Genomic DNA, 13,863 nt, shown 5'->3' on the forward strand with positions numbered 1-13,863 from the left:
CAGACTTTTAAAGCCCCCCCCCCGCCCTCCCCCCTCCCCCAGTTCCATTCACTGTCGTCCTCAAAGGAATCATTAAATGTGGAAATTTGGCTTTGGGAGCAGATGCCTGGAGCGGATCCCAGTCCTGCCACTTCCCAGCTGCGTGGACTCAGGTGACTTGCGTGGCCTCTCCTTCCCCTGCCTAGTTCTCTTTTTCCAGAATGGAGACAGTGAGCCCTACCTCGAAGGATAATTGAAGAAGGTCTTACTTGACCCCCACAAAGCCCTGACCAGAGAGCTGGGCCCGTGTCAGGGTGGCCACAGGGGTCACTGTTAAATTGTTATAAAGACTTATTCAATCAGAAGAGAACTCCAAGAGCGCAGTCTGGGGAGAGTATCCGCGGGACCCTTTCTTTCCGGGCCTGTTGAATGAACTCGAGGACAGAATGGGCCAAAGCAGACACTGGTCGGTGATGAAGGGCGCAGATTAAGAACTGCGTATAGATGAAGATTTGAGTGTAGGAACTAACGTCAGAACTGACTTAGGGGGGCAGAGAAGGGAGGTTGCTGTCTGTCCAGCCCGCAACTTCTGAAAGGGTGACCGATACCGTTGACCGTCCCCGCAGCGAGCGGTGGCTGGGGGGCCCCGGGGACCACACGGGGAGCCTGGGAAGGGATGAATGTAACTTAGAACGAGTGGCAGACGCTACACGTGCAGAGCATTGCTTGGGAAACCAGATAAATTACAGCAGATGCGTCTGCGTGTCCTGCTCTTAGTAAACCGAGAGCTCGGGCCCCGGGCTCTCGTCTGGTGCCCGGACTGTGAGCCAGAGTGAGCCAGAGCCAGGAACACGTTAACTTGCCCGTCTTCTCCATCCTGCAGTGTTTCAGTTCGGGATCTGACGGTCCACTTTTCCCGGAGCTCTGTCTTGGGCACTCTGCTGATTTCCGAAATGCCTGGCACCCCAGGGCTCCGAACCAAAGCTAACAGGATGGGGTTCCGTGGTGCCTGGCTCACAGACCGCTCGCCCAGCGCTAGTCTCTCATGTGTTTGGAAAATAAAACCTCCTTTGTGTTTCATGAGAATCTTCCCGTGACAACAGTGGTAAACATCCCTAACTTTGTGACCTCCCTCTGGGGACTCACTTCTCCGCAGAATTAATTAATTCTGCTCTTGTCCTAAATTGAGCCACAGTACAACACCTCTGTTGGACTCTGGGCTAAACAAAGATACTTACCAAATTCAGAGCTTGCAAAAATATTTACCTGAGAACCATGAGCTGTGTGTGTTCATAATGGCCAGAAATAATGCTTTTTCCCCTTTCTGCTCAAAATTAACTCCTGGAGGAGGAGGGAGTGTTCTCATATGTATTCTTTAGTGGCCGTGGGTCTTGGTTCTGCGCAGTCCTGGACCATATTCTTTAGGCTCTCCTTCATGTTTATTTTGTCCTAGGAAAAGGGGAGGAATATTGAAAATAAATAAAAACTGACTTTTTTATATTTTGGCTGAAACCTTAAACATGTGTGGTTTTCATAATTGTTCAGAATACCTAAACCACATGCCTATGGTGGCACAGAACTATCTTAGGCTCAAAAAATTAGTGTAAACGCCCAGGGCCACGTGTGACATAACCTTGAGTAATCTCGGAGCGTGTAGATCGTGGTCGACCCGGGGAGGTGGCATAATGACAAATGCATCCCCTCTCTGTTTCCAACTTTGACAAACTGATAATGGCCATGTGTAGGGTTGCGTTAGGAAGGATTCTGAGGCTACGTCAGGCTCTTCGGGATCGGTCATGGATGTCTTTCCTGGCAAAAGAAAGGGAGGAACAGCACGCCTCTGTCATCCCAATCCAGCCTGCTGCCTCCCTTGCACTTGAAGCTCAGATCAAAGGGTGGGATGGGCAGCTGGTGGCTCCCAGGCGGCAGGTGGCCGAGCAGGAAGGGCAGGAGAGGGAAGTGCTTTCCTGGAGAGGACCCCAAAATCGGAAGGATGCAAAGAAAAGACAACGTGGAGTTTCAGGCAGAAACTGGGAGAAACCCATTGCTACGTCCACTTGGTAAAGAGAAGGAAAAAAAATGACTTGGCCAGACATTTAAGTTACTGTAACATGTTAATCTGGGCACCGGATTACCGAAGACAAGTCCCAATTCTCCACCAGCAGAGGTCCGGAGTGGAGAGGACAGCCGTCTCCCTGCAGGTCTTGGCTACTTTACTGTTGGATCACTTAGAAACGGTGACCACCTGGAAGCCCTTGGGCCCTGTGGACCCCGGACTCCTACCAGCGGCCTCTGCCAGTGGACATGTCCCTCCTTCGTGCAGAGCGTCTCATCCCTGCAGTTTAGATCACACGTCCTCATCACATGGTTGTCGTTAACTATGTCGGGAAGGACGCTTAGCCTCACGGATAGCTGAGCTTCGGGGGGTCCCGGCTCCAGGTTCGTAGAGGCACCGGGAGGACGGACTCAGACTCCCCTCCGGCCGGTGAAGACCGCTACAGCCACGCTGAGCCCTTCTCACCCCATGGGAGAAACAGATCTGGTCGACATCCTCGCCCATGTCACACATGCCTCTCTCAGTGTCGAGCCACCGTGCGTCCCCTGGGCCCGAGGGTCCGGATCGCCTGGGCCTTTGCAAGAACACCGTGCGGCTTGCTCCGTTCTCCGGATCCGGCCCTGAAGACAGGCGCACGTCTGTCCAGCTATTCCCCTCTCACCCGCTCACCCAAAACGCACCCCTTGTCCAGGCCGGCTCCTGTTGCCAACGGCTTCCAAATGTAGAACAGTTGCAGCTGCTTGGAGTCCTTTAACCCTTTGTCTGCTGAGACTCTGCAAAAATAATTGATGACTGATTGGCCCATTAACCTTTAAAAAAAAAAAAAGTTTGACAGGCCAGACTTGTGTAATGAGGAGGGATTCCTCGTGAAATCAGTCTGATGGCTGAGTTGCTTGCCCCTGAGGAGGCAAAATTAGCCCCACGGGGCCTCGTCTGCATAGAAACTGGACGCAATTAGTGTAATATCCGGTGTTATTAATGTCGTTTGGAATAATTGGGCAGGTTGATTTCGACAGGTTCATGGCGCTAAAATACTATTATAGTGGACCTCTCCGCAGCTAACTGTTAAACACGGAAAACTGTTCAAATCCCTGCGAGCCCAATCACAAAACTTTATTCAACAGCTCAGCCCCAGAATGTCACGCCGCGCGACAACACAGTTCTTCATCCTGGACCGTGGGCGCGGTAGCTCCGATTTCCCCCGTGCAGGGGCCGGGGACGGGATGTGCGGGGGACGGGTGCGTCCAAGGCTAAGGAGCACACTCATGGCATCTGTGTCATCAGGCCTTCCGGCCACCTGAGTTCTGGTTTTACAGGATGAATTAAATACAAGCCGCCGTAATTGTTGCTAAGAATCCGTCTGTATTAGTGAAAGGAAACCACGTGAAAGGAAAAACAGCAACTGTACATTCGTGGGGTCCGAGTGCCCACTTCTTGCATTTTATTTTATTTTTTCACTCCTTACATTTTAAATAAGGGTGATGAGGAGGAGTAATTCTCCATCTGTCTTTCTGACTGGCCTCGCACTGCCAATTACTGTTTTTATTATTTTGTATCTAGTTGCATATAACTAAAATATCACAGTGTCCCCTCGTTATGTGATGGAATCCTCCTGGTCCATTGGTGATGTGAATAAGGCCGGGTTGTCGGATAGAAATTCATTTCAGATCACGAGGAGGAACATATTCATGCGTAATATTCATTCCTTCGTCCATGCAGAAGAAGGGAAGATATTTGGGCCCAAGAATCTGCTGTTTACTTAATAGCTGTAAATAGTCACTGCCATCTCAAGGGCCGAGTCTAGAGATTTACTAGGTATTGACCTAGTAGGGTGGCCACTTAGCAGGTTAGTGCCTTCCCCCAGAGTGAGACGTCTTTTATTCCCCAGGATCAGTCAGGACTGGATTTGGAAATGACCAGAACCCAATTTAAAGAGATTTAGGCCAAAAAAGGGAGATGGATGGGCTCATGCGAGTAAGTACAGGACGGGTGGCTACAGCTGGCTAGAGGGGCCCCTGCGCCCAGGAACATTTGGGGCATCAGGCGGTTCCTGTCCTGCTCCACCCTGCTGGTCAGCAGCCTACTCACCTGCCCAGGTGGGAGCCCCATCCACCACCTCTTCCTTGGCACGGAGCGGGCAAAGACGTCTGCACCCGTGGGGCACGTCTCGACAGGTCTCTGGTAAGAGAGGAAGGAGCACTGTGGCCTCAACCCAGGTATGGAAACCTGGAGGAGGAAACGACACCCAAGCCCCCTGCCCCCACCCCAGTGGAACAGAGCACAGCAGCCAGGAGTGTCCCGTGCTCTGATTGTCCTGGTATAGATGGGACTGTCCCTCCTCCCGGCGCTGGCCAATCACCAAAGACGGCAGCTGGACAGACCTCGGCTTAGGACTGCCACATCCAGGGCGTCATGTCACAGGAGGTGTGACAATAGCAGGGCGATGCCTTCCGCTAGCCAGTCGTCCCCTGGCATTCTCCAGACGTGACCAGCTGAGTAGAGATTGCTGAGAAATTGCTTTTAAAAGACCCACCACCAGGTCGCCTGGGTGGCTCAGCTGATTAAGCATCTGGCTTCAGCTCAGGTCACGATCTCAGGGTCCCGGGATGGAGCCCCACATTGGGCTCCCTGCCTCTACCTGCTGCTCTGCCTACTTGTGCACACGTGCTCGCTCGCTCACTCTCACTCTTAAGTGAATAAAATATTTTTAAAAAATTAAAAATAAAAGACCCACCACCTTGCCCTTCTGACATCAGTAGCAAGGAAAAGTAGCAGTAAAAAGGCACTGGGAAGCAGGGAGACCCTTCCAGCCCCCGCTGGACACCCCCTGAGAGTTCCTTTCCTTTAAATGTTTGTTTTTAAGAAACAAAGAGCATCGCTGGCCACTTTACAGAGAGAAGAATAATTAAATGTTATGAGATAATGCTGATAAGATCCTAGTATTTTTTCTGACAGAGTTAGGGCTCAACAGTACTGTGTTTTATTTTTATTTTTTTTATTTTTATTTTTTTTTAAGATTTTATTTATTTACTCATAGACACAGAGAGAGAGAGGCAGAGACACAGGCAGAGGGAGAAGCAGGCTCCATGCAGGGAGCCTGATGTGGGACTCGATCCCGGGTCTCCAGGATCACGCCCCAGGCTGCAGGCGGCGCCAAACCGCTGCGCCACCAGGGCTGCCCCAGTACTGTGTTTTATATTTATTATTCCACGCAGTAGATTCATTACAAAGAAACAAAATATCCCTTCATGGAAATTATACGTAACATGATTAAAAACACACTTGCTCTGTAATGCTTGTTCTTATTTTGTTTTAATCTTGGGAGGCAGAGCAAAGTCATGGTGTAGATATAATTCAGTTCTGAGATTCTAAATGAATCTGTGAGTGTTAACATATTATCCTCCCTGAAAAAATAAGGCCACACAAAGACAGTAATATCTGGGGAAGCGCGTGATGCCTTAGGCATCACTCGGACCCCCTGCGGTGACAGTGTGAGGACCACAGGTGGACCCCGTGCACAGGTCTCAACGCCTTATTCGGGGAGCGAGGCATCCCAGCCGCCCAGCTCCTTATCAAGACATCTTCACCAGGGCCCAAAATCTAAAAGAAGGCTAAGTGCCTCCCCCCAGTGGGGGTGCCTCTTTCCCAGGACAGCGCAGGAGCTGGACCCCTCTCCTCCATGTAGCCCGGATGTTTGCGTTTCCATTTCAGCAAGGAGCCCCATCCGCATGGCCCACCTGGCAGAGGCCAGCCCAGCACCAAGGGCATCGTCATCTCTTCATTTGGGAGTCGTTGCGGGAGGCTGCGTGGGCAGGACTGGAGGGTGCACCTGCTGCTGCACCTAGGCCCAGGGGCTGGGCTACCACAGGAAACTTCCCCAAAGAGGTCTTTGTCAGTGTTTGCATGTCAAGCTACTGCTCTGAGTGCGTCACCTCGAGGACAGGTCCTGAGGGCCAAGCTCACACCTGTCCTGTGACTGATGGGGCCTCCGTGCATGCTTCCAGACACCTTAGAAACCATACACGCAGATGTCACAGTGACCACACTTGCTGTGACGCCACACTTTGGCCTCATTCATGGCTTCAGTACTTCTGTAATTCTGTGCCTTTCTGGGTTGACAAGTCATCCCACGGGTGGCCACAAAGCACACTGTCTCAGATGAATCAGAGTTTTGAGTGTTTGCACAGTGGGCTCTTCATTAGATCGTGAAATTTAAATTGTGCTTTCCAGGGTTGCTCGGGCTACTCATCAGCCTTATCTTGCTGATCCCACACCTCTCCCCAAGGGCTCATGTCCACCAGGCTTGGGTCACAGGGTGTCTTGCATCCATTTGCTCTTCACTTTGTTGAGCCTTACTGGTTTTTTATTATAATTAGCAGACCAGCCAGGATCTCAGGGATGAGGCGTGAAACTCACTCTGGCCACTTGCACACCCTGGTTAATCCGTCACCTTAAAACGCAGGGTGGGGTCTGCTCTTTACCACTCATTATGAGTGACTGCATGTTCCAGTGATCTTTTTTGTTGTTGTTGTTACTTTGACAATAAAGTTGATTCAGCTTTTTCATGGTTCTTTGAATCTGTCCTTCCCCATCCCACAGATAGAAAGATACTTGCAAACAGATACATTTAAATATGATTTGTTTTATTCTAGTGTACAGAAATGCAACTAACATTTCTTTGTATTGGTCTTATATACTGTCCATTTACTAACTGTTGTTCTTATTTCTCAGAATTTCTAAATTACTTGTGGTTTCCTATGTAAATAGTCCTGCAATCCATAAATTTTGGGGGGTTTCCAGTCTTTGGATCTTTTATTTCTCTGTCCTGTCTTATTGCATTGGCCAACAGGGTTGAACACAGGCTGTTACAGGGAGCATCTTTGCCTTGAGCACCCTTTAACTCATACGGATTTTTTCTAACATTTCATCATTAAGTACAATGATGCCATGGGGTTCAAAAAGTACTCTTTCCCCCAATGTAAGGGGGTTCCCTTCTATTCCTAGCTCAATAAAATATTTCAGTCAATTTATTTTTCTTATTTAACTGTTTTCCCCCTTCTGATTTGGAAGGTGCATGTTCTTTCCTTGTGGAGATTTACCCTAATCCTCTATCACGTGTGCCTGATTTGCCAAAATCCAAGGTTCATTCTTCATCCCCTTCTAGAACATCCCCACCCAAGAACATGTTGGCTCTAATGTCCTCACCCCACCAGCCTGTCTCTGGTACTTTCAAATGAGACATTATTCTCAGTAGTAGTATGTAACATAATTTTTGCTTTAGATGCATGTCTCTATCTATTTACCTGTTCATCAGTCCTTCCCCAGTTCTGACCTTCTTTCTAGACACTTCTGGAGCATATCTGTTAGTAGCTTCTTTAACCAGGGTCTATTGGTAATAGGCTCTTTCCATTGCTTTTTTTTCTACACAAAATATATTCCACTTTTTACCTTCAAAAAGGTTTCCCTGGGATGCCTGGGTGGCTTAGTGGTTGAGCGTCTGCCTTGGGCTCAGGTCATGATCCTGGGGTCCTATGATCGAGTCCCGCACCGGTCTCCCTGCAGGGAGCTGGGACTCTACCTATGTCTCTGCCTCTCTCTGTGTGTCTCTCAAGAATAAATAAATAAACAAACTTTAAAAAAAGAAGAAGAAGAAGAAGGTTTTCCTGGGTCCCCTGTCTAAATTGACATTATTTTCTTCCCAGGGCTCAAGGATATTATCCCTCCGTCTTGTAGCTTGGATTGTTGTTCTTGAGACGTCCCTCATCCACAGAGCTACCATTTTTTTTAAGGGCAATCGGCCTTTTCTTGCTTTGTGTTATTAAGGGCCTTTTTAAATTTTGGTTTTCCACAGTTTCAGAAGCTTTTCGGTGTGGTTTTCACTGCTGTGATCCTTCCTGGTACATGTTGTTTTCCATGTCTAGAGCACCATCATTCACAGTTGTGTGAGGCTCCCACTGTTTGCCCAGCAGTAAGACGTGTGTCACACCTTCCACACTCCCCATCATTTCTGTTCACAGCATTCTCAAGGCTTCGTCTGTTTGAACCAGTCTCTCCAGGTCTGTCTCCTGGCTCTTCACTTCCCACCCCACCCCCACCCCCAGCTCCTCCTTCACCCTCTGGGGGGCATGGGGCTTGTTTTGTTTTGTTAACAGTTATAATCTGAATTTTCAAAACATCTACCTTTTTTTTTTTTCTGATTGGCCTGATCGATTTTCATGGTCTTCTTTTGCTCAAAAATTCAGGATTGATCTTTTTATTTCATTAAACATTTCATGCATAGTTATTTTAAATTCTGCATCTGTAATCCTTTGGATCTAAATCTACTGTCCTGTTTCCTGTGTGTTTAGTGTCCTTGGTTTTGAGTTCTCATGTGCTTGATGTTTGTGGAATGCTCTTCCCTTGCAGGGAGATGCCAGGAGCCAAGGAGGCTCTGCAAACGTAGGACTGGTGTTTCCTTCCCGTCCTGATTGCCAAGTGGTGGGGCAAGGAAGGGGGGGGGGGGTGTCTCTTGAGTTTCTCTCTCTCTCACCTTATTATGACCTTATTTGTGCCACCAAAGGTGTTTGTCCCTGAGGGTGACGTTCACTTGTAGGCATGTAGCACTCAATGCTCACTGTGTGGTTTCTTAATTCTTGGGGATTTGGGGAGGGGGAGGGGGGGTAGGCTAGAGGCTTGGAGATTAGGCCGTCGGTGCAACAACAAGTATGTCTTATGGGGAAGCCCTGCACATTTTTGTCTGCCATATTACAGGGCAGTATGTTTGGAAGAGGTTCTGGAAGGCCTGCCCAGGCCGGTGCACAAGTGCTCACCTGGGAGGAGTATGGCACACATTTATTGCGTGGTAAACTCTGAGGGACCCTTCCAGCTGAGCCAGAGCCAGTGAAACAGTCAAGTAAGGGCCAAAAGTAGGGGATGAAGAGCATCCTACAGATCAGGGATATTAATAAGCAGAGTTGTAACTAATGAGGTGGTGGTGGGAAGAGGGAGAAAGTGGAATCTGGGGTGACTCTGAAGGTTTGTGACCAGACATAGCATTGTAATCATTAACAGAAATACTGGAAACCAAAGAGGAGCATTTGGAGATCATAACAGATCTATTTCATGCGTGTTAATTTGGTGTGAAGACAAAATATTTAAAGAATATCTGTGGGCATGTTTCAAATCCCTGAATGATTGGATCTGGGGGTCAGAGATACAAATCTGAGAATTGTCCACATATATTAGAAGTGACTGTCCATGCCTTGGAAGGAAATGAACCCTCAGAGCCTGTGAGGGGTGGATCGGGAGGCTGTGAACTACACCTGGGGTATATGTTCACCTCACCGGTGGTCAGTGAGGGAGAGCCAGGGAGGGGAAGCAGATGCTGTGATTTACAAGCTAGAAAGAAACTAGCTGAGCATGGCAAGGCGATGGCAAGCATGCCTAGTGCACCCCCTCTTCCCCTAGGGCCGACATTGCTATTGAGTGCAGCACTCATTCTCCAAGAGCCTGAAGCCAGCCTTGGGAACCTCTGCACGGACTCCTGGCAGCTGCTCAGAGCTCTCTGTTACAAAAAAAAATGAGAAGTGTCCTGCATCCCTCCCGTAGCATCTCAGAGTAGGAAGGCTCTACAGGGCATCTCTGGGAGGCTCAATATCCTCCGGGCTCCCTCTGAAGAAGACACACAACAAGGGACTGAACCCTTCAAGGGTGTGGCATCCCAGTTGGCTGTTTCATCTGCAGATAGCTCCTTCAGGGAGAGAATCTTCTGCAAGTACAGACACAAATGGAGACGTAGAAGATGCTAGAAAAGGAAACTTGCATCCAGTTTGAGTAGATGCGGAAGACAAGTAGCGGGATTGACTTTGAAAGTGAGAAGCCGCAGAGGAGATGCTGCAGGGAGAGTAGATTTGGATAGCAAGAAATGAAGTCTGACAGTCGGATGTTTCCGTGAACACTTAAATATGTTTGTTCCCATGAGCAGATTTTGTATGCGTAGGTAAGTTCTGTTTAACATAGTTAATAGGGCAAAGCCAAACTGCACTGTAGCGGCTGGATTTGAAAGTTTGGTCTTTGCACCAGCTATTACCAGTGTTTCAGTGGAGAACGCTCCCTAACAGCTATTGCAGTGGAACAAAACAAAAAATATTGGCGTCTCTGTGCCACAGACCCCCCATCATCGTTCTCACTGCTTTGTACCAAATCATCTTAGGGTATGTGTACGCCAGCCCCCAGCCACCCCCACCTCCCGACGATGTCTCCCATGTGCCGGAACCCTTCCCCTCTACCCCTGTGCAGTGCCCAGCAGCCATGTGACTGACCCATGGTCGGTGTGAAGCAAACTCCATTCTGTCCCTTAGCTCCAGGGGTTATAGCTCATGATTCTGGCTGGAACACTTTGTGGGACCAGTTGTGCGGAAAAAAAATTTTTTTAAGATTTTATTTATTCATGAGGGGCACAGAGAGATAGGCAGAGACACAGGCAGAGGGAGAAGCAGGCTCCATGCAGGGAGCCCGACGTGGGACTCGATCATGGGACCCAAGAATCAGGCCCCGAGCCAAAGGCAGACACTAAACCACTGAGCCACCCAGGCATCCTAGTTGTGCAGAAATTTAAACTAGGAAGTTAATGGGTGTGATTTTTTTTTTTAACTGAAAGATCCAGTAAATCCTGATCCGGGGGATCTTTTGTTGTGCATCTGAATTTCACAGATTAAGAAAAGTGTGAGCCTGTTCAGTAAATAGAAGCAACAGTTGTCACACTACACCCGTGAATTAGCGAGTTTTCCCAACCGCCTGTGGCTTACGTCATTCTTTCTTGTCTGTCAGCTCATTGGGATGGTTTTACACAAAGTACATGAATTCGAGGTTCTATCTTAACAAAATTCAGTATAGAAGAGATTGTGATTTATAGTGTTAGGATATAAAACCCTGTAGATGAAGAAGCTGGGCCTTAAAAAATCCACAGATGTAGTGTCTCAGACAATAATTGCAAGGTATGATACAGGTCAGTCCTGGGGAGACCTGTTTGAAAGTCACAACTAGGGTTTTTTGGGGGGTCAGGGATTAAGATTTTATGATTTTAAGATTTTATGATTAAGATTTCATTTGGAGAGAGAGGCAGAGGAGAGAGAGAATCCCAAGTAGACTCTGCACTAAGCAGTGGAGCCCGATGATGGGCTTGATCTCACGACCCTGAGATCATGACCTGAGCCAAAATTCACAGACTGAGCCACCCAGATGCCCCCACAGCTGGTTTTAAAAATGAAAATCCCAACAAGGCCATGAGTGTCCAAGGGCATCCTGGGGTGGGGGCGGGGGTTGGGGGTGGGCAATGGACACCCCTCGCCATCCTCCCCCACCTCCCTGTTCCACAGCAGGTTCACTGTTCTGCTTCTACGTAAACATGGGGGCTCATTTGTTCTCAGGCTCAAGAGCACAATAGATTGAGGTAAAATTCTGATGGCCCCCTCACTTCTGAACTCTTAGCACTGTCTCTCCAGAACTCGAGCCAGAGAGAGTCCGGGAGTGAGGGATGCTCACGTCCCCTGCAAGCAAGTGGAAGACCCCTAAGGCCCCTGTGTCTCGCGATCCATTCCAGGGGTCCTGCCCTTGCCTTTCAAGGGGCACCCCCCTTCAGCCCCTTTCCCAAGGTTTCCTGGGTCTTCTCCACAGAAGCCCAGCTTGGCCCCCTTTTTGGGGGGTGGGTGGGCATCAGTGCAACTGAGACCAGGCCCGACCTGCACTCGGCATCTGCACCCCACAAGGTAGCCCCATCTCAGGAGCTTTTAACAACTCCAGGGTTGTCACAGACCTTTGAGAAGCTGGGGAAGCCCTGGACCCTCCTGTCAGACAAATGCTATTCACGTTCCCCCAGGACCGGGTACATTAACAGGAGGCCTTCCACAACAGTTTTGCCAGTGGATGGGCCCATCTTCCCTCGTTCAGGTGCCATTCAGAGCAGGTTCCAGGTCCCCAGGGGACTAAGCTCTAAAATAGTGATTTTACACACGGCACAATAGTGTTCCCAGAATGCGTCAAGGTTCTAAACGTAAAGGCGACATGGCCCTGTTTCCAAGGCAGTTGATGGTCATTCAGGGAAGCGGTTCCCCAGAGCTGGCTGGGCATTCTGGGGCCTGGGGCCACCCCTGGTGTGGGGCTTGGCAGCATCACTGAGTCAGGTGGGAGGGATCCCTCAGCAGCAGTGGCTGAGGCTGAGGGGCCCAGAAGGCGGCGGGGCTGACCCGGGCCCCAGGGCACTGGGCGAGGTCAGGCTGTGGGCACCGAGTGGGGCTCGGGAGCCAGGGGTGTGGAAGGGCGGGGCTTGGTGCAGTAGGTGTGGCCACATGCGAGTGACAGAGTGGTCACCCAGGCAGTGGTCAGCTCAGTAGTTCGTAGGTGGTTCTCATTAGGAACCACAACTGCTCACCGGGCGATGGTAACGCGGCTGCTTCACGGATCGAGTGAGCTGTTGTGCCTAAAACTCCAGCTCGAGGTCTCTCCGTGGTTATTGGTAACTGGTCATGCTCTTTATATGTGGCTCCCCCTGTCTCTTTGTCTCTGTGGCAGTCGGGGCAGGGGAGGACAAGTAGAGGGTCTCCCATGGTCTAGGCCATGTCAGCCTGAGCGGCACATGCCACCAAGCCAGAGGACCACACCATGAGGTAGGCAGCCTTTCCCACATTTTAAGGATAAGGAAGTGAGCCGGAGCCAAGAATGGGTCCCAAGACTCCCCCGTGGCAAGTGGTTCGACAGGCTTTGATTGCAGGTCCCACGCGTCCCGGGGTAGACCGTCGTCCCACGGCAGTCGTGAAGTCGCTTCAGGTCCCCTGGATCCGCGCTCACCCTCCAGGCAGAAGATGATGCAATCGGAGCCTTCCTCCCTGGAGTGGGTCTTCTGCTGTTCAAGAACAGAATCCCGCAGGCATCCCCACTTGCTGCTGGTGGATCTGTGGGTCTACAGGCAGTTGCTGGAAAGAAATCAAGACTCTACCCCGAGATTAGCGCTATTAACTTAATTTTCACCCCACAGATACCTCGGTGGCGCGAGTGACAATGTCATTTTCCTGAGTTGCTTCCTCTGTGCCCAGCGCAGAGACACTGACATCACACGCTGATTGTCATTTTTCCTCATCCCTTGAGCATTGATTGAAACCCAGCTGAACCACGCTGGCTTTAGGAGCCACGTCTTGAGTGTTTGGAGGTCTGTGGATTCAGATCTCCGCTGTGTAGTCGGCCGGTCCTGTGTGTGCTGCAGCCCCATGCAGGCGCGATTGAACCCAAAGGCACTTTTATGACCGAGGACTGGCGGAGGGGCCGCGGTCTCATGAAAGCTAAACTCTTCATCCCCACCACTCTGTGTTTCAGAACAAGAAGAAAACTTTGAGTTTATCATTGTGTCCCTCACTGGCCAGACGTGGCACTTTGAAGCCACCACATATGAAGAGCGGGATGCGTGGGTCCAAGCCATCGAGAGCCAGATCCTAGCCAGCTTACAGTCATGTGAGAGCAGCAAGAATAAGGTAAGACCCTTAGCAGGCTGCCCCCCGAAATCAAGAGCCACTGATCGTTAAAGGGAAGTGGAGGCCCCGAGTAATGCCCGAGGGAGGGGAGCATCATATGATGTGTGTGACTGACAAGACCCAGTTATTCTTCTGAGCGGAAAGCTAAATAATTGAAAAGAATAAAAAACACTTTGTGTCGATACGTATCAAGTATTAGTATCCTCGCCAACCACGGCCCTATGGCGGAACCCGTTTTAAATCTTGACGCTCAGCTAATCCCAGATAGAGAGCATTGACCCTTTTATGGTGGATGACGGGATCTCTCAGACCCTTGGGGCTTACGCG

At 49.9% G+C, this 13,863-nt stretch overlaps 1 protein-coding gene across 7 annotated transcripts in view; it reads left to right on the forward strand.

Annotated features, from left to right (window-relative positions):
• The window catches only part of AGAP1 (ArfGAP with GTPase domain, ankyrin repeat and PH domain 1), a 529,451-nt gene that overhangs the window by 437,314 nt on the left and 78,274 nt on the right, over positions 1 to 13,863 (forward strand). For all 7 annotated transcript variants that reach the window (XM_077869329.1, XM_077869332.1, XM_077869330.1 and 4 more), the window contains one exon: positions 13,382 to 13,536. In XM_077869329.1, coding sequence (XP_077725455.1) covers positions 13,382 to 13,536 — 155 coding nt within the window. The remainder of the gene's footprint in view (positions 1 to 13,381; positions 13,537 to 13,863) is intronic.

This window comes from Canis aureus, chromosome 24 (genome assembly GCF_053574225.1).
Source record: "Canis aureus isolate CA01 chromosome 24, VMU_Caureus_v.1.0, whole genome shotgun sequence".
NCBI classification, from domain to species: domain Eukaryota; kingdom Metazoa; phylum Chordata; class Mammalia; order Carnivora; family Canidae; genus Canis; species Canis aureus.